At 36.8% G+C, this 18,661-nt stretch overlaps 1 protein-coding gene across 6 annotated transcripts in view; it reads left to right on the top strand.

The window, feature by feature from the left end:
* PCCA (propionyl-CoA carboxylase subunit alpha) overlaps positions 1–18,661 on the top strand; it is a 353,831-nt gene that overhangs the window by 93,109 nt on the left and 242,061 nt on the right. For all 6 annotated transcript variants that reach the window (XR_003791702.1, XR_003791703.1, XR_003791701.1 and 3 more), the window contains 2 exons: positions 4,396–4,527; positions 15,373–15,409. Coding sequence is in view for 3 of the 6 variants with exons in the window: in XM_029210010.1 (XP_029065843.1) it covers positions 4,396–4,527; positions 15,373–15,409 (169 nt within the window). In the remaining 3 variants the exon portion in view is untranslated. The remainder of the gene's footprint in view (positions 1–4,395; positions 4,528–15,372; positions 15,410–18,661) is intronic.

The following is an 18,661-nucleotide window of genomic DNA, read 5'->3' as shown; positions in this document are numbered from 1 at the left end:
CCCCCCCCCCCCCCCCCCCCCCCCCGGCCCCGGGCCAAAGACTCCTCTTATCCATATGTTGGATGTTCTTTATCTTTAGTATTTGCCATTTTCTCTTGCATTTTAGAAAAAATTTCTTTTTTTTACATTTAAAGTTTTAAAAAGTTTCTTCCTTTGACTTTCTGTCTCTTGTAAGTCATTATTTGTTTTCTTTATTCACTCTTATTTTCCCTCTAGTTTAGTCTTCACTTCCAAAATTATTTTCTTTTGCATTTCTAATTCTATCCTTAGGTCTATCACCTCATTTCAGATCATTTCTAATCCTGATACCTTATTTCATGTTTTCTTATTTTAAAATGTCTTTCAGCTTGTTTTGAAATAATAGGTGACAGTTTGATCTGCTGTGTTCGCATGTCTTTCTTGTGCTTTTTTCCCTCCATGGATGTTTTTCTAGCTCTTATTTTTTTCTTATAAAAACAGTGTATAGGATTTTACCTTGACACTTTTATTTTGCTTAGTTTTATGTGTGAAATTAGTTTTCCTCTATGTTGCTTTTTAAAGAGCTATATATTTTTTAAAATCAGTGATACATGCCTGAGAAGTTCAAATACTTGAACAGAGGTAGCAGGAAAAGGTTTATTCGTGGTCTTGAAAAGATGAATTAACCTAGTAATTTCTTTTATTCTTTTTGATACTCATATTGTTATCAACACATTCAGTGGGTAGCACTAATATGTGCTTTTGAGATAACTATATTAATTTTTGAAAGCTTTCTCACTGACTGTTTTTTATCTCATGTGCTAACTTCTCTGCACCAGTCCTGAAACTGGCCTTTTCTACTAGAAATTCTTTTTTCTTTTATCATGGAAAAAAATTAAAAGTCCAGAGCCTAGGTCCTTCAGGCAGTTCAGCAGTTTTTCCATGGCTATGGCTCATGTCTGTCTGACCTTAGTTTTACAGTTATCCAAGTAGTAATTCCTTATGAACCTAAAATATATACGTTAAAAAAAAACAAAACTGGATTCATAGCTTAGCAATTTACTAACTGTCATGGTATTTCTAAGAATGAATTATGTATCATACATTTTAATTTTTACAGATGATTATTTCTGCGTTTGCAACATAAAGCCTGTTGTAAATTAAATCTCTGTTTCCCTAGCACATTGCTCAAACCCAACTCTTTTCCCCATTCTTTTATCAAAATATGACCAGAACCATAAAATCACAGAATTTAGAAAATGAAAACAGTATTTTTTTTTTCTTCAGTCTTAGAGCAGTGATTTCAGCTTTTTGTAATTTCTCTCTTAGGTATCACTACAAAAGTGTTTCCAGTGATGAAAAAATTCCCACTTTTTTCATGACCATTATACATTTACCTGTATTTAGGTATTATATTTATCATTCATGGTAAATTTACAAGTTCCTTGAAAAGCATAGTTTGAGAAATAAATTATTTTGCTATGGCATGCCGAAGAGACTTACTGGTGATTAGGGAAAATGGGTAGCAAAAGATACAGGGTTAATAATAGTAGAGTATTGAAAGGTTATTAGTGCATAAATTTTGGCCTTAAGTTCTAAGTCACACAAATCACTCTGGACAAAAACTCAGGACTTTTGAAACATGCTTCATCACTTTGCAATTACCATACTGTCTTATCCTTGCTTTTTTGATCAAAGAATTACGGGAGTCAGAGCTATGATACTGCTTCCTTAATTTGCCTTAATTACATTTAAAGGCTAACCCAGGGAGTACTACCAAAACATAAAAAGATAAAGATAGAAAGGAAGTTAGTTTATTGAAACATCTGTTTGAGTAGTTACTCAGTGTACTACTGGCTATTTTTCTTTGTGTTGGATGGGAGAAAGAATAGTCACTAAATACTTGATGTGAGCTTTCTTTCTTGGTAATTTCACATTTTGGGGTGAGTAATTTTCCTCAAATTCGAATGCATGAAAAATGTCTGGTTAATCAGTGGTTCCTGGTCGTTGGGCTCTTGTTAATCAGAAGTGTAATCATAATGTATTTTGGATGTTCTCATTTATGTATTTCTTCAACTCTTTGTGTAGGTATTCTGATTCCTTGATTACATCTGCCTGGCATAGTGGTATTTAAAACAGCATTTATGATAAAAATTCCTCCATCTTAGCAAGTAAAATGAGAATATGGAAAGACAATTGGTAGTTGAAACATGATTGTTTCCTCTTAGTGTTTATTGGGGTGTAGGTTTGGGATAAAGAGAAGTGAATATGATTATTGCTCTGGTCCAAAATGACTAGTTTATCCAGCTAGAGACACAGAGTATGTGGAGGTGTAGTCTTACTACCACTTCCCCCTCTTACAGAGCAGTTCCATTTTTTTATGTGCTTTACATTTTGGGGGTTTCACATAAATTTTTTTTGTTTTTTGGGGGGGCTTCCCTGGTGGTGCAGTGGTTGGGGGTGTGCCTGCCGGTGCAGGGGACACAGGTTCGTGCCCCGGTCCGGGAGGATCCCACATGCTGCGGAGCGGCTGGGCCCGTGAGCCATGGCCACTGAGCCTGCGTGTCCGGAGCCTGTGCTCTGCAACGGGAGAGGCCACAACAGTGAGAGGCCCGCGTATGGCCAAAAAAAAAAAAAAAAAATTTTTTTTTTTTTTAAGAAAATGAGGTTCTGTTAAAACTACATACAAACATTTGATGGAGAGGTACTTAATGAGCATCTGTTATGGCTGAAGAGGTTTCTTATCTAGCATTCTGTTATTGTAACACTGGTAAGTGTTGGTATTTTGGTTCCTGTAACGTATTTTGGGGTCCTATGGACCTAGCTGTCTTATTATTCTAGTGTTCTCTTTTTATCAGGACTTCTGGGTAGGGGACAAGAACTAACAGTTGTGGCACTCAGCTTGGTGTTTTATATTATTATTTATTCAGTCCTTCAGTCAAACTTGCATGGTGGTTATTACCCCCTTGTCACACAAAGAAAAGAGGCTTTAAACTCAAAATCTAAAAATTCCCCTTCTGTCTTGCTTTTTTGGGCAGGAGGGAAAGTATACATCCTGAGTTTAAAGGCATTGGCTTTTCTGTACATTTTATCTGAATGATTTCATCTACAATTTTTAATTCCATCCTTTATTTGATGCCTTTAAAAATCTGTATCTCAGCCTGGACCTATCTTCTAACCTCTGGACCTCTCTGTCTCCTGAACATGGGCACTTGACTATCCCACAGGCATCTCACCTCAGCACGTGTAAAGTTGAAACTGTCATATCATCTCCCAAATATTTATCTCTTCATATATTCCTTTTGTTGTGTCCCTGCTCTACTTCCTCCTCCTGCTCTGGGTGGGTTTAATCCTCTTTGCTCACAATGGCTGAGAGCAATCCAAACACCACACTGCAGTAGGTACTCTGGATGATATTCTCATAAGGAGAATGAAGCTCCTTTCTAAAGCCCAGAGTCTTTTCAGGCAGCAGTGCCAGTAGATAGAATATGAGATGTAAATTATATGATTTATTTGTTATACTGACCCTGACCAAAGGTCATGGGAGAATCAGCAGTTAGGTAACTTACTATGATGATGCCCTGCATACAATCTGATTTTTCCTTTTTCATAGTTAACTTCCGTTCTTCACCTAATGACCTCATTCTTTACCTCAGCAAACCCCCTTTTCACTTCTCTGGACCATGCCCTACAGTGGCACTAACTCCATCGGTATTTTTTTCTGTTCCTAATTAGTATTCATTAGCATTTTGTTTACTTTAATATCATATACACAGAGAGGTGGACCCATTGCTGGGGAACTAATCGTGATTTATACAGAATAGTTTTGATTGAAATCATAACTCTGCCTGGTAAATTCCTACTGTATTCTTTACTCATTTCTTATAGTCACAAGGATGTAAACATTGCATACTTTATTTTGTCTATTTCTCTGAGGTACTGGTGATCTGTTTCATGTTCCCTTGAATTAGTTGATATTCTGTGGTTTTCATCCATGTTATCCCCTACACTTAGCTCAAAGCCTGGCACAAAGTTGGCATGTTAAAGTAGGCACTGTGCTGCAGGGTATTGAGAATACAAAGATTTATAAGGCATTTTAAAGGTGAACTTACTGTTTAATTTGGGTGGCAGAATACTAGATATAACTACAACACCATTCAAGTTGCTTTTCCAAAGAATACTGTTAATATCAAGTAGGAGTTCTTCATTACTTTATTTTTCTTTGACCTGACTTTCATATACCTTTGTGCACATATACTATATGCAACACAGTATTATATATTGTAATATATTGGCTCAAATGCTTGCTTTTAAGTTGTTCTTGGTCTGTGAGTAACTAGTAAACATACATATGGGTTTTTCTTTTTATAAAATTGTGACTCCACATCAAGCACTGAAATGTTTTTGTTATAAATTTATACTGGCATTTCTTCACAGGCAGCAGCAGATGTCATCTTCATTGGACCTGATACACATGCTATTCAAGCCATGGGTGACAAGATTGAAAGCAAATTATTAGCTAAGAACGCAAAGGTTAACACAATCCCTGGCTTTGATGGAGTGGTCAAGGTGAGAAACTGTTTTACTCTAATCTTTATAGTACATGTCCTGAAGTCAAACATTTTGTCAAAAGTGTAAGATAAAATGCAATTTTTGCTTTTTAAAGTATTCATGTATAGATTAAACAAATCAATGTTGTTTACACTTGGATTATTTTGAATAGCGTAAGTTAAAAAGAGCAAGAAGCCCCTGAAGCATTGTATTTAATGATCAGTGTTGACTTTTACTTTCATAGGAGAAAACTTGGTGATATAAAAATGTGCTGTTAGATGTGTGGATTTCATTTGTTGGTGGTATATATTTAATGTTTGAAACATTATGATGTTCTCTGTATCTTTACGGTGAGCTTCTGTCCGTATGCATAAAATGTGAATTGTAAACTTGTTTGGTATAGCTGTGTGTCACTGTAGATCCCAAGCACAACTTCTCAACCAGCAAGCCGCTTTTGCAGCTGAAGTCTTCTAAGGAAGACATGCAGAAGTTGGAGTATGTGTCTCCCCTTCCTCTCTGTGCTCCTCCCCACTGCCAAGGAAAAATTATTCATTTTTTTTTCTCATGAGAAAAGAGTCCCTTTGTAGACTTGAATTAGTCTGCAGGAACTCTTCATCTCAGTGTTTCTTATTGTACCTTCTGGGCTGGGCAGTTTTTCATTGTGCTGGATTATTTCATGAATTACAGGACAGTTAGCAAGCATGGCCCCTGGTTAGTAAATATCCTCAGCTTCTTGCCCATATTTACCTATATTTACTCAATATGTATTCATCCATTTTTTTCCCTTCTCTCATCTTACAAAGAATAGATGTTCCCTATCCTCTGTAAAGCCAGTTCTTCCTCTTATGCTCCAGATGTACCCTTTATAGACTTCATGGGCTACAGTCTTCAGTCATTGTCTTTCCTCTCTTCTGTGTCTCTACAAAGTCTGGAATATTTACTACCTGGCCTATTCAGAAAAAGTTTGCTGACTCCTGCTGTAAACTTCTCATTTTTTTCCCTTCCTGCCTGAGAAGATGCTGGCATTTTCCACACCATTTCACAAGCTAGAAACTTGGAGTTCCTAATGAATACCGCTACAGAGAATTCACTGAAGTATCTTTCTGATCTATTACTTTTATTTTTTTCCTCACACTAATTCCAAGTTCCAGCTAACATCATATAGTCTGGATTACTTCATTAGCCTTCTAATTGCTCTCCCTGTAGCCAGTCTTTTTTATTTTTATTTTTTAAATATTTATTTATTTGGCTGCGCCGAGTCCTAGTCAGGGCATGGGAGATCTTTAGTGCGGCATGCGAACTCTTAATTGCGGCATGTGGGATCTAGTTCCCTGACCAGGGATCGAACCTGGGCCCCTTGCACTGGGAGCGCAGAGTCCTAGCCTCTGGGCCACCAGGGAAGTCCCCTTGTAGCCAGTCTTGGTCTTGGTCCCGTCCAGTTAAGTTTCGACACTAAAGCTTGAGTGATGTTTCAGAAATCCAGATTTGATCACATGCCTGTGTTTAAAAACTCTTGAATGACTACTCATTTAAATCCTTTGAATAGCTGGCCTTTGTTTCTCTCTTCAAACTGATACTGTGCCAGCTTACCCTTGGCACTGGATGTACCGACCATGTATGACATCTTTTAGATTTTTGAAACTTCTGTTCATAATTCTGACACATGTGTGTTGATTCTGCTTCGGTCTTCACTCCTGACTGTCTTCTACACATAGTTTAGGTCTTGGCTTAAACATACATTTCTCACAGAGGCATTCCTTGACTGTATGTATTAGATTAGGGCCTCTACTGAATTTTCCCTTAATACCCTGTACTTCATTTACCACATTTAAAATTATTTGTTTACTCATCTATTCAGTAAATATTTAACAAGTGCACACTGTTTGCCTAACATTGTTTGAAGTGCTATGGATATAGGATATAGTAGGGATCAAAGCAGACCAAAACAAAAAAATATTCCTGCCCTCATTGAGCTTTTGCTATAGAAAAAGGAGACAAATAAAAAATAAAATAAGAAACATAAGACAGGGAACGGGGAGAGGGAATGTTGGAGGGTAGGATACCTGTTGTTTGAATACCTCTTTTAAGTTCTTTTGGGTTTATACTCAGGAATAGAATTGCTGGGTCATATGATAAGTCTATGCTTAACTTTTTGAGGAACTTCCAGGCATCCAAGCCTTTGTGTAATCCACTCCTCTTCAGTTTGGGTAAAACCTGTGATTCGCTTCTCTAACTAAGAGGCTATGGCAAAGGGTGATGGCACGTCACTCCCTTGATTAAGTTACATTATATGGCAAAGGTGATGGAATATCACTGCGTTCACTTACGTTAATAGGGCAAAGTAATTGAGTGTCACTCCTGTGATTATGTTTTATCATAAAAGACTCCATTTTAGGAGACTAGAGAACAGATTCTAGGTGCTGGCTTGATGAAGGGAACAGCCATATTGAGGAAACCCACATGGCAGTGAACTGCAGACAGCTTCTGAGGATCTAAGTAAAGATGATCTCTATTCGAGAGCCAGCAAAACGGTGGGGCCCTCAGTCATACAGCCTCAAGGAAATAAATTCTGCCAGTCACCTGAATGAACTTGGATTTGTCCCCAGTTGAGCCTCCAAATGCAAATGCAGTCTGGCCCATACCTTGATTGCAGCCTTGAAAGACCCTGAGCAGAGTATGACAAGTTTTTTCTTTATTAGGCTGTCAACTATTGGGTTTTAGTCCTTCTTTACATTCTCGTTTTAGAGAGTTTGGGTAGTGGTTTTATGAACCTTGGTCTATTCAGCCCTAATACTTTTGCCGGTATAATTGTATTTTTTTTTTTTTTTTTTCCTGAGCAAGAAATCTGGCCTTCTTGAGATCGTCAGTTTGGGCTTGATTTAGTCACAAGGGTAGTGATGAGTCAGAGTCCAGATTAATTCTGTCTTGATGATTAGTAGCAGAGTCCTCAGGAGTTCAAGGACAAGGTCATTAGGAGAGCATTTGATCTGGAAATTCTATTTGCATTGTAGATTCTTTCTTATGAAGTCAGTGTGTATAGTGTCTCATAGGAGGAAGGAATGTTCCTTGAATAAAGGTTCAAAGGTGACAGTTGGGGGCTGGGACATGGGAAATGTGCAGAATATTAGAGATAACCATTATCTGAGTAATTTGTTGTCGCTGAGAGAGAGCTTCTGTAATGATGGAGGGATTTAAGTTTGATAGTGTACCGCCAGTATCAATAAGTAATAATTAGTGAAATTTCTCCTTTTGAGTTGATGACTGAAATGGGTACTTGATTCGCTTTTGGAACATAGCCTGTTATATTTTTTTCCGTCATTTTCTTGGCTAATACAGAACAATTGTTTACTCATTGTTACTTCTGGTTGTAAAATCTGCAGGTGTCTTTATCAAAAGACTGATATTAATTTCTGGAGCGGGAGCATCTAATTTTATCTGTAAGGCCATTAGTTTATTCTGCACCTAGTAATGCAGAACACTAGGTGTTTGAGAGTTTGCTTCCCTGTTTTCCCCTAAGGTGCGCCTCTCAGATGAATCATTCATACCAAAAGCTTATGAAAGAGTCTATTATAATTCTAAACTATCCGTGGTGAAATTATGCCATCTAGAAAGATAAGAACATGAATTTGAGTTACAGATTTAATACATTTGAGGAGTAGTCTGACTTACAGCACAGGCAGCCTGAGACAAACCTGTTTACGAAAGTCTTGCAGTGGCTTACCAAATAATGGTTGGCCATCTCTAACTGCAGACCTGACAGTGTGCAGTGCCTTGGTGGTTTAGGATTTGGAGGGGAGATCTCTTCCAGACCCAGACTCCCATGGACAAAAAAAATGAGTCAAGACAGGGGAAAATTTTCAAGGTTTTGATATGGGCTTCAAGGCAAATTTTGTCCTATTTGGATACCCTTGAAACCTTCTGAAGTCACTGGCTCCTGGACACATGAACATGAACTTATAGGTCCTATGCTTGTCTTCTTCCATATGAACTTTGTCTTACGGACTCAGAACAAAAAATGTTGAGGGGGCTTCCCTGGTGGCGCAGTGGTTGAGAGTCCACCTGCCAATGCAGGGGACGCGGGTTCATGCCCCGGTCCGGGAAGATCCCACATGCCGCGGAGCGGCTAGGCCCGTGAGCCGTGGCTGCTGAGCCTGCGCATCCGGAGCCTGTGCTCCGCAACGGGAGAGGCCACAGCAGTGAGAGGCCTGCGTACTGTAAAAAAAAAAAAACAAAAAACAAAAAGAAATGTTGAGGATTTTTTTGAAGCTCTCCCCAATGTGAGATTTTTCTCACCATTGTGGTTGGGGAGACCCCTGAGCGTGGGGGGCTCAGTGGGCATCAGAGGAGCACTGCAGTTTTTGAACTGTGGCTTTTAGTAGGTCTTGAACTGATTCCAGTGGAACCTCCAAGATTGCTTCAAGGTGATGGTATCCTTTACTGTAGTAGGTAGTAAACTTGATTTTGCTTGATCAACAGGTTTTTTTGGTTGTCTTTTCAGGGAGGCTGCATTTGACAATCTGCATTTGAATTTCCAACCTCGGTTAATTTGAAAAATAGGGAAAAGTAGAAAGTTGAAGAAAATAAATCCACTCTCTTGGAGTGTTGTCTCCTTGTATGCCTTAGGTGATTTTTTAAGATCCTGTTACACTCTCAAATGATGATAGACTCTCATTACCTGTGTTAACTCAAGTATGGTATACAGTTCCTAACACCTCTTGTCTGAATTAATTTGTTAAACCACAACTGAACCTGCAGGATATAGTTTTCAGATAAGCATTTAAAAATGATTGTAAGGAATGCCCCTTCGTTTTTTCAGACAAATGTTAATACTAGTTTTATTTATAGTTTGCTTTTAATTATTTCTGATATAAGAGACTACATTTTTTTTTCTGTTAAATTTGGTTACTTTAGAATCCTTGTGTAGTAATTCCACATTCATTTGGAACTTCACTACTTTTCACATTTTGTAGTTTAGATTTGTTGGGTAAGAGATTGCTTTTGGTGGTATCTATGCAGATAGAGGTTTGCTGATGCAGATAAATAGTGTAAATTTTTGGAATACCTTGTCGTTTTAGCAACTGCATTAAGCAATACTTTTGCATTGGAAGACTATATGTGCTAATTATAGATAATTCCATCTTTTAAAAATCCATATGTTTTATTTTCTCCCATTGATCTGTGGTATTTTTAAAGCAATCCTTTTTCTTGGCAACTATAGTCTACTTTTTTTCCTCCAAGTACTTGAGTAAATTAATGTGGTTTCAGTTTGTTATATTTCTCCTTAAAACATTTGTTCCTTTTCCATTTGATTATTTTGAATGTTATTTGGACGTTATATGGAGATGGTTTCCCACATTCTTTTAAAACATTGTGTGTAGTACTTAAGGAGTCTTCTGGAACGGTTTCCTTTTGTCTTGTTCTTGAGTTACCCTTTTCATTAGAGAGAAACTAATGTTTTAAAGTGTCATTTAAAGTAGTCAAGTATTCAAGTAGTCATCTGGTATGAGTATTTGCCTTTCATTTTCTTCAGTATCTTATTAACTTGATCTCAGGAACTTGAGAGCAGAATGAATGAAGAGTGTTCATCTGAAGCTGTTGGAAGACAGGGTTGGAATCCCAGCCCACTTGTTGAGCAAAAAATAACAAGCCGCAGACGCTGATTTCAAAGAGCTTCAAGTCCCCTTAGGTCCCCTTAGGGAGACCTACAGATAGACAGGCAATTTAATACATTTTAATAATGTGAAGCTCAGAGTATGTTGGGCCCATGTAGGAGGGGCACCTACCCTAGTTTAAGGGCGTCGTGGCAGAACTTCCAATGGAAGGATATTTAAGGGATAACCTGAAGTCTGAGTAGTAGTGAGTTACCTAAAAAGTGAGGGGAATTGATGGAGATGCAGCATTATGGTCAGTGAAAATATCTTGTGAAAGCTTGGAGCTGGGAGACCATGAGAACTTTAGCAAACTGCAGGTATGCAAGTGTGAGGGGTTGTAGTTAGACAGGGCTGGAGAGAGAATTAGGATCCAGATATGTATGACTTTGAATGCTATGCATCTGGACGTGGAGGTTATTTTTGTGCCTTTGGGAGCTTCTGAATGGTTTCATGCAGAAGAGTTATTTAACATGATAAAAATTGTGGAATTAGAAAACTTATTTTGATTGTGATGTGGAAAATGGATTGGAGCAGTGCAAAACTTGAGGTTGGTAGACAAATTAGAATGCTCTTCCTTTAACCCAGACAAGAAATGTTAGGGGGCCTAAAATAAGGTATTAGGATGGAGCAAAGTAGATGGTATAGGGAGACACTGGAAGTTGAATCTGTAAGATTTTGTGATGTTAGATGTCAGGTGTGAAGCAGAGGGAGGAATCAACAAAGATTAAATTGCTGCATTTGGTTCTAATACCTACCAGTTTACCAGGAAATTTATTAGACTTCTCTGAGTTTCTCGTGTTCTGTTTATAAATTATAAATTACGCAGTGTAGGTTTATAAATTATGTTTATAAATTTTATAAATTATGCAGTGTAGGTTTAAAGTAGTAATTGTTTTTATCACCTAATTAGCCAGATTTTAAACACTGCACTTTTGCTTTAGCAGAAAGAGCCAAATAATAACAACAAAAAACTAGTGTGAAGGGAATCATTTAAAAAACCAAAAAGTCGGAAAGCTGTGTCCTCGTAATTAAAAAGTACCATATTAGACATCAGTATCCTTTTCCCCTGCTAAACTGAGAATAACTTTCCTGATGATGCTTCAAAGGCTTTATATTTTTGAAAAAGGGTTCAGTTATGTTTATTATGCTGTTTTACAATAAGAGAAACGTGTACTAAATTTTAGATTTGAAAATATCAATAAATTAAAAGAGTCTTCTGTTTGACCTGGAATTATCTGGAAAATAGAATCAGCTGGAACCTATCTCCTGAACCCAGGATTGTTGAAAGTTTTGCTTTACTTTGTATATGAATGCAGAATAGTTTGAGGATGCTTTTTGTGTACAGATAGAGCTTTTACCCATAGTGTCTTTTTTTTTGTTTTGATGTGGGCCATTTTTAAAGTCTTTATTGAGTTTGTTACAATATTGCTTCTGTTTTATGTTTTGGTTTTTTGGCCACTGAGGCATGCATGTGGGATCTTAGCTTCCAACCAGGGATTGAACCTGCACCCCCTGCACTGGAAGGTGAAGTCTTAACCACTGGACCGCCAGGGAAGCCCCATGCCCATTGTGTCTTGAAGCAATGATTTTTTTGTTTTCTTCAGAAACAGTCACTGATTTGTTCAGAACCAGCTGAGGAAAGTAAACTAAGTAGCTTCCCATACTGATGAGTAGCAGGACTCTCATCCAGTGAGTACAGAATTCAGGGTTGGTAAGTAGGCTGTATGTAGCAAGTGAGAAGGAAGAGGTGGGGCCTGAATTGTGGGTGGTGGAGCCAGTATTGGACACTACTGTCACTGTAGAAATAAATTGGGTGTTTAACATCAGGGAGGACTACTTGAATTTGCCTGTCTTTGTTATAGATTTTACTTCCCTTCCCTGCCCAAGAAGAACCCTGCTTACCAGCTGTAAAGAGTACTCGGATCATCTGATCCAGTGAAGGGCACTGGAGGTACAAGTGCACATTTTTGCAGTATTGTAGTGCCAGTATTAGTTCTGTATCATACAGGTTCAGAGAATGAGTGATGACCACAGGATAGGACAACCAAGGGCAGGCAGGAAAGGAACAAACTTGATAGTTGGGCGTGCGGGCTGCCCATTTTATCACGTATTGCCAACCTTAACTGAGTGCTTACTATTTGCTAGACTCTGTTCTAGTGTGTTTCAGCTGTTACTAATTTCATCTTCTTAATAACCCTATGAGATATTATGTCCATCTTACAGATGAGGAAACCTAATTCCATAGAGGCATACTGGTAGGTAATGCGTTCACTGTCACTGAGCCAGCATTGGAGCCCATGCCTTTGGGCTCCAGTATCTATGCTCTTAGCTGCTGGACTTTGCTGTCTCACAGGTGGGTGCTACAGACCATTAACAGATAAATTGGGCCTGCAGAAAAAGTATCCAAGTTTTTTAGCTCCTTTTTACATTGTTGTGATCTACTTATTTGGTTATAGCAGCATCACCTACCTCTCCCATCATACTCTCTATATTTTTTACTGTTTTATTCTTCAGTTGGATGATAGAGCTCACTTAATGTAAGCTGTGCTGAAATAGAGGAGTAGAAGAAATGGTTACTGGTTCTGTTGGCTTCTTTCCTCTTTCTCCATTTCTTGAACTGCTGCTGTTTTAGAATTATGTAGCTTAATACTGTCCTGCAAACCCTTTGCTCGTCAGATGATTGTTGGTCTTTTTCTTGTTGGTTCAATTTTTTTTTTTTTACTACAAAAATTTTTTCTACCTATAGCCCTACAGGGAGGTTACACTGTGGGATGTGTCAGTGCCATTGAATTTGGAGCTCTTGGGCTGGCCAAAAAGTTCGTTTGTGTTTTTCTGTAACATCGCGCGGCAAAACCCGAATGAACTTTTAGGCCAAGCCCAACACATAGGACCTTTTTATCTCTTTAAAAGTAGTTTTGTATATGTGCTGAAAGAACATATTGGAGCTAGGTATACTTAATAGTTTATTGTTGAAACTGATAATAGAGATTTTTAATGTCTAGTACATAATATATGCTCAATTAAATATTTTGAGATGAATGAATGACAAGTGAAAAATTAATTTTAAAGGCAGTTTGATTTTACTTGGAAGGTCATTTAGTAGAATTTGCTTTTCATAGTAAGAAAACTTAAGCATACTGATTAGTTAAAACACGAGATTGTTTTGTGGCAGTTTATCGAAGTGTTGGATTTGTAGCAGCTAAAGAATTTTTAGAAGTTTTGCTTTGTGTAAACATGTATCTCTCTGTACACAGTCCATCCATAATATGTATATATAAATATGTATTACAATATTACTAATGAACTAACATTGCCTGTTAGTTTTTTCAAGGTAATGAACCTTTTAGATAGCAGTGTTTTTTCTCTCTGAATATCTTTTGCAAATATACCGTTACACGTTTGAAAGAAAAGACATGTTAAAAGTTTCCTTCTAGTCTTCTTATAATCCAGTCTCCATGAGCCAGCACTCTTCCTGTATTTTGTTCGCGAGGCACTAATTGTCCGCATTTGGCAGGTTTAACACTTCCTGACAGAGAGGCTATTAAGGGGAAGTATTCTCCAATAACTGTCACTGGCTTGAACAAAGAACCTTCAAACTCAATGTGTGGAAACCACTAACATTATTAAATGACCCTTTTCATGGATTTTTATCCCTTTAAGCTAAAATTTGGAGAATGTAAGGTCAGTGAAAACAGCAAGGTGTAATAAAGCAGTAAACCTTGATTTTTTGTGGGGGTAGAATGGAAAGTATAGATTTATCTCTGACTTGAAAACAATTGTTATTTGGAAAGTCTCATTAGCAGATGTGACTGCTTGGAGTTAAAAAAAGAAAAAAAGACTTAAAACTGATGTTGCTTTCAGGACTGCTTTGAACTTAACAAGCACCTATTTGTGGAGCAGACTGGCTAATGAAAGGAAATTAAATTTTTCTGACAACTTCCCGTGCCAACCTCCTTATTCAGGGGATGTTATTAGGTACTGAAGACTTTTAAGGAAGATTTTTTTTTTTTTATTAGACATGAATGAAGCAGTTATAAACATCCCCCGCCCTCCCATTTTGGGGGAGGATGCTGACATGGTTACTCTACATTTTTAAAGTATTAGCTTAAAAAATACCAACCTTTACTTTGATATTTTAAAGTTATTTTCTAAAAATTCAGGCATTCTTACCAGCTGATGGTTTCAAAACATTATTGTCATTCCCTGTAATAGTTTAGTGTATGTCACTGAATTATTTAAAAAGTTAAATTTACTAGGATTTACTTGGACTTAAAATCTTTTCAGCTTTCTCTTTACTGTTATCTGGGGGAAATGTCCTGTGTTGGACGTGTTAGGTGAGAATTAATGATCAATGAAATGGTTTAGATTCAAGGGAAGTTTTGGTCCATTCAGTGGCGTTGGTTGATATTTAGCAGTAAGTAATCCTTACATTCATAAACTTTTACCTTGTGCTGTTTTATTTATTTTTATTTTTAAAATTTTTATTGAAGTAGAGTTGATTTACAGTGTTACCTTGTACTGTTTTAGAATGCCTTTTCTTTCCTTGGCTTTTTGGAAGTTTTGCCCCCACTAGATGGTTCATTGAATTTCAGGTTTTAATTTACGTTAACAAGATGTAACTGGTAAAGATAAAATATGTACCCCCAAAAAAATGAAATAAAAAAGAAAAAAGAAAAAGTAATGGAGATTACTAAAGGAATTTTTTGAGGGGAACAATTGGCAATTCCTATAGATACTAGAAATTTACTTTTTTGTTTCTGGAAAATCTGTTGATCTCCTCCCAAACAATAGAGAATCAACTCCCCCTGCTGACAGAATCAAGGAAAACATGACATATAAATATCAGAGACAGAAACAAGCTGGCTGTGGACAAGCTTTAATGATCTGATTTATGATTCAGTATTGATTGTAAACATCTAAATTCTGCCATTAAATTCCAGCAACTGCACCAAATCACTTGGCAATTCTGGTAGTGCTTCCTGCCAGCTCATTTCAAACTGCTTTGAGTTTCTTAATATAATAAGGATGAGGTAGAATTTACATTCCACTTATGGTATTAATTTTACATTTCTCTGAATAAAAAGAGTTAGAAGGTTGTAAAATTGAACATTAAATGAATCGGAGGAGGCAGTAGTGCAATATATGACTGCCCTAAAGACATTGTGCAATGGTTGATGGGATTAATGTTGGGTCTCATTTCCTGCTTTTACAGGATGCAGATGAAGCTGTCAGAATTGCAAGGGAAATTGGTAAGTTCTTAAATTAACTTTGGTAGGATTTCTATGTCTTTTAGCAGATATGGTTGAGTAAACGTGTAATACGGTAATTCCTGAAGAGCAAATAATAGTTTAATAGTTTCAGGTTTCTGATTACTTGTTCCTCTGGAAGAATTTATCAGCGGAATTACCATATTCTATTATTAAAGGGAACTTTAAAGAGTAATTTGACTTTAATTATAGTTCCTTTGTAAGACAAAATCACTGGCTAATTAAAAGAAGGAATTGTCTTAATAGTTCTTGAGATTGGATGTAATGTAAATTTATATATATGTAGTTGAATGCAACTTACTAAAGGACATACGTGATTAACATGAAGATTTCGTATTTGACAAGGCTCTTCAAGTTTTTACCTTTTCCTAAGAATTTAAATATCAACTTAAAAATCTTGCTAGGAAAGAGAAAATAGGATGTGAGAACAGAATATTCTAAATTGGAGTAAAAGGTAAACTGAAGGACGCTTTAATGACTGTTTTACTTGCCTGTTGTATGTATAATTATACTGGGGCAGTGCTCCCAGACTTTTTATTTTCAAAAATATTCCTGGCACTCTTGACATTGTATTTTCAATACCTGTTAATTAAGAAAATGCATGGGCATACTGTTATCATAGATTAGTAATGCTATTAAGTAATTTTACAGTTTTATTAATCAGTTCATATTTGTTTACATTTGACAAAAATTTTTAGGTAGATGAGAGAAATTAGACAATGCTTGGTAGTTAGGAAATCACAGCATCTTAGCATTCCTGCACTGATGGGGCCAAGCTTTTCAGCATCCCACATTAACATTTCTTTAGTCCTGTTTTCTCTGATTATTTAGAATTATTTTATTCATTTGGAGAGCATTTACTTTGGCTGATTTGACTGATACAGGTCCTGGACTTAAGACCAAGCCCTAGAAAATCTTATTTTATCTGACTATAACATCTCTTCATTAATCATTTCTTCAGGCTTCAAAAAGCATCAAAAAGCATCTCAGTACTTCTCAGGAAGATTTGCTAGATTCTGAATATAGGTTGGACTACATGGAACTGATTTGTGGTTTATGTCTTTAAGAAAATCAAAAGCTTCTCTCTCTGGTTTGAAATCACTGCATTCCTCATAGCCTAAGAGGCTATAACATGTCTGCTGGCTTTTGAGGAGACTTTCCTAAAATAATTTTATTCTGTTGTGTACTTGTAAATGTCAAAAGTCATCTTTCTAGTTCTAGTTTAGATATTATTATCATCTGTATAACAGGACATAATAATGCTGTTATCACAATAGTATCTACATAAAAAGAACAGAATATTTGGAGGAATTTAGAGAAATAAAAAGGGGTTAGGAGAAAATCTTGAATTCTGTTGGTGTGTCACAATTTTAATTATGAATCTTCAGCTCTTGAGAATTCCCTTTGTATAAGTGGCAGGTTGCTTTGCTTGCTCTTTTTTTGTCTTCCACTTTAAGGAAAAAAAAAATTGTGACCTTTAAAATAACCAGTGAATCATGGTGGGACTCTGACCAGTTCTCATCACCTGGCTTTTTCCTCCCTTACTATTTTAGTGCTGTACTTAACCACCCTCAACCCCCTTCAGTTTTTTACTTACTGAGTTTATCTAATTCAATTGAAGGCTCTTTTCTTTATATTTGGGCACATCCGTTATGGTCCTTCTTCTTTCCTGTCTTTCCTCTAGTTCTTCCCCAGTTGCTCCTTCTCATTCGTGAAATGAATGATCGCAATCATGGCTATTAAGTATAAGAGTGCTAGTGTTTTGCTTATGCTGAAAGAAAGGGAAGCCATAAAATTTGAGGCGAAGTAAAACATAATAAAGAACCAGGGTCATCAGCCTTATAAAGCTTTTGAAATTTCCCTGAAACCCCCTCTGAATCACTACTGAAACCTCCCATAAAACCTTTTCCCTCAAGTGCCAGCTTCTAAAATAAGTTAAATTACATATTATTGAAGTTTCTTGGTTTTCTGTATTGTTTGGTTGATTCATCAGTTTTCTACTAATTTTATTGAGATATATCACATTTTAACTACATTATGATTTTGATGACTTCTTGTGAGTTTGTCTGAGAGTTGAACTGAACATTGATTCCCTGGGAAAATATGTTCCCAGTTCTAAACAACTGAATTATAATCAACCTTTGAACCTATCCATTTGTAGGTTGCGGATGGTCCATTTGTCTTGCCTATTCACAGATTTCTCTGTTTTACTTCTTTCTGTGTTACATGGTGAAAATGAAATTGATTGTCTTTTCTGTGGTCCCCTTCTCTCATCTGTACTTCTTTTCTGGAAACAGGGATCTGGGCTACCTAAGGAGGAAACTACCGGGTTGAGCATTGATGAATTAGGTGCCTTTTGCATAATAGTAGCTCTTGTTTATGGAGCATTTTTTCCATGTAGCAGGCACTTTGTGAATGTTATTTCTAATGCTAATTCTTGGGTTAATTATTTTCATTTACATTTAAGAAACTAAGGATTAGAAATGGTAAGTAATTTGCTCAAGGTCACAAAGCTACTGAGTGGTGGGCTACTTTAAATTTAGGGTCATTTAGCTCCAAAGAGCATGGATTTTTCAATATACTTTGGAAAACTAATGGTATTAGAGGTTGAGAGCTAAAATTTGAGTTACCACTTTGTGTAAAATAGTATAAGGCACTTAATCATGTTATATGTGGGATTTAAGAATCAGACAGCCCCTTATCATTGACAGGGTGAGAGACAGTTAAGACTTAATATGTTACTGCTATGTACTTGTTTTTTGGGCTTCCTTGTCTCTCTCATTCTCACTCCTGATTTTTTCCTTTTGACCTCTCTTAAGTTTAAAGATACAGGACTATTGATCCCCAGTTTATCTTTAACCCCAGAGATAGGCAACAGCAATCAGTAAGCTTGATTTGCATTAAAGTTTGAGCTTTTTACTGGATCAAAGGTCCTTAATACAATCAAGCCAAAATTGATTCTTAAAAGGAAAAGAATTTGTAAATCTAAACCCTGTTCTTTAACAACTTCCAGATTACTCTGATTGTTTTCTTTTCTTCTGCCTGTCTTCCTTACAGTCACAAATCGTACCCAATTTAAGAAAAATTTTTTTGATCCTCAGATCCACCATACTCCAAACCTCCTTCTCCCACGGTTTCTACATCTCAGTAGATGTCACTCCATTCACTCAGTGGCTAAAGCTAAAATCCAAGATCTATCCTGGTGCCTTTTCCCCTGTCATCCTATTGTCAGTC

This window comes from Monodon monoceros, unplaced genomic scaffold (assembly GCF_005190385.1).
Source record: "Monodon monoceros isolate NGI ecotype Baffin Bay Population unplaced genomic scaffold, NGI_Narwhal_1 Super_Scaffold_8, whole genome shotgun sequence".
NCBI lineage: Eukaryota > Metazoa > Chordata > Mammalia > Artiodactyla > Monodontidae > Monodon > Monodon monoceros.
The sequence above is the reverse complement of the archived record's forward strand: the minus strand, read 5'-3'. Positions and strand labels throughout refer to the sequence as shown.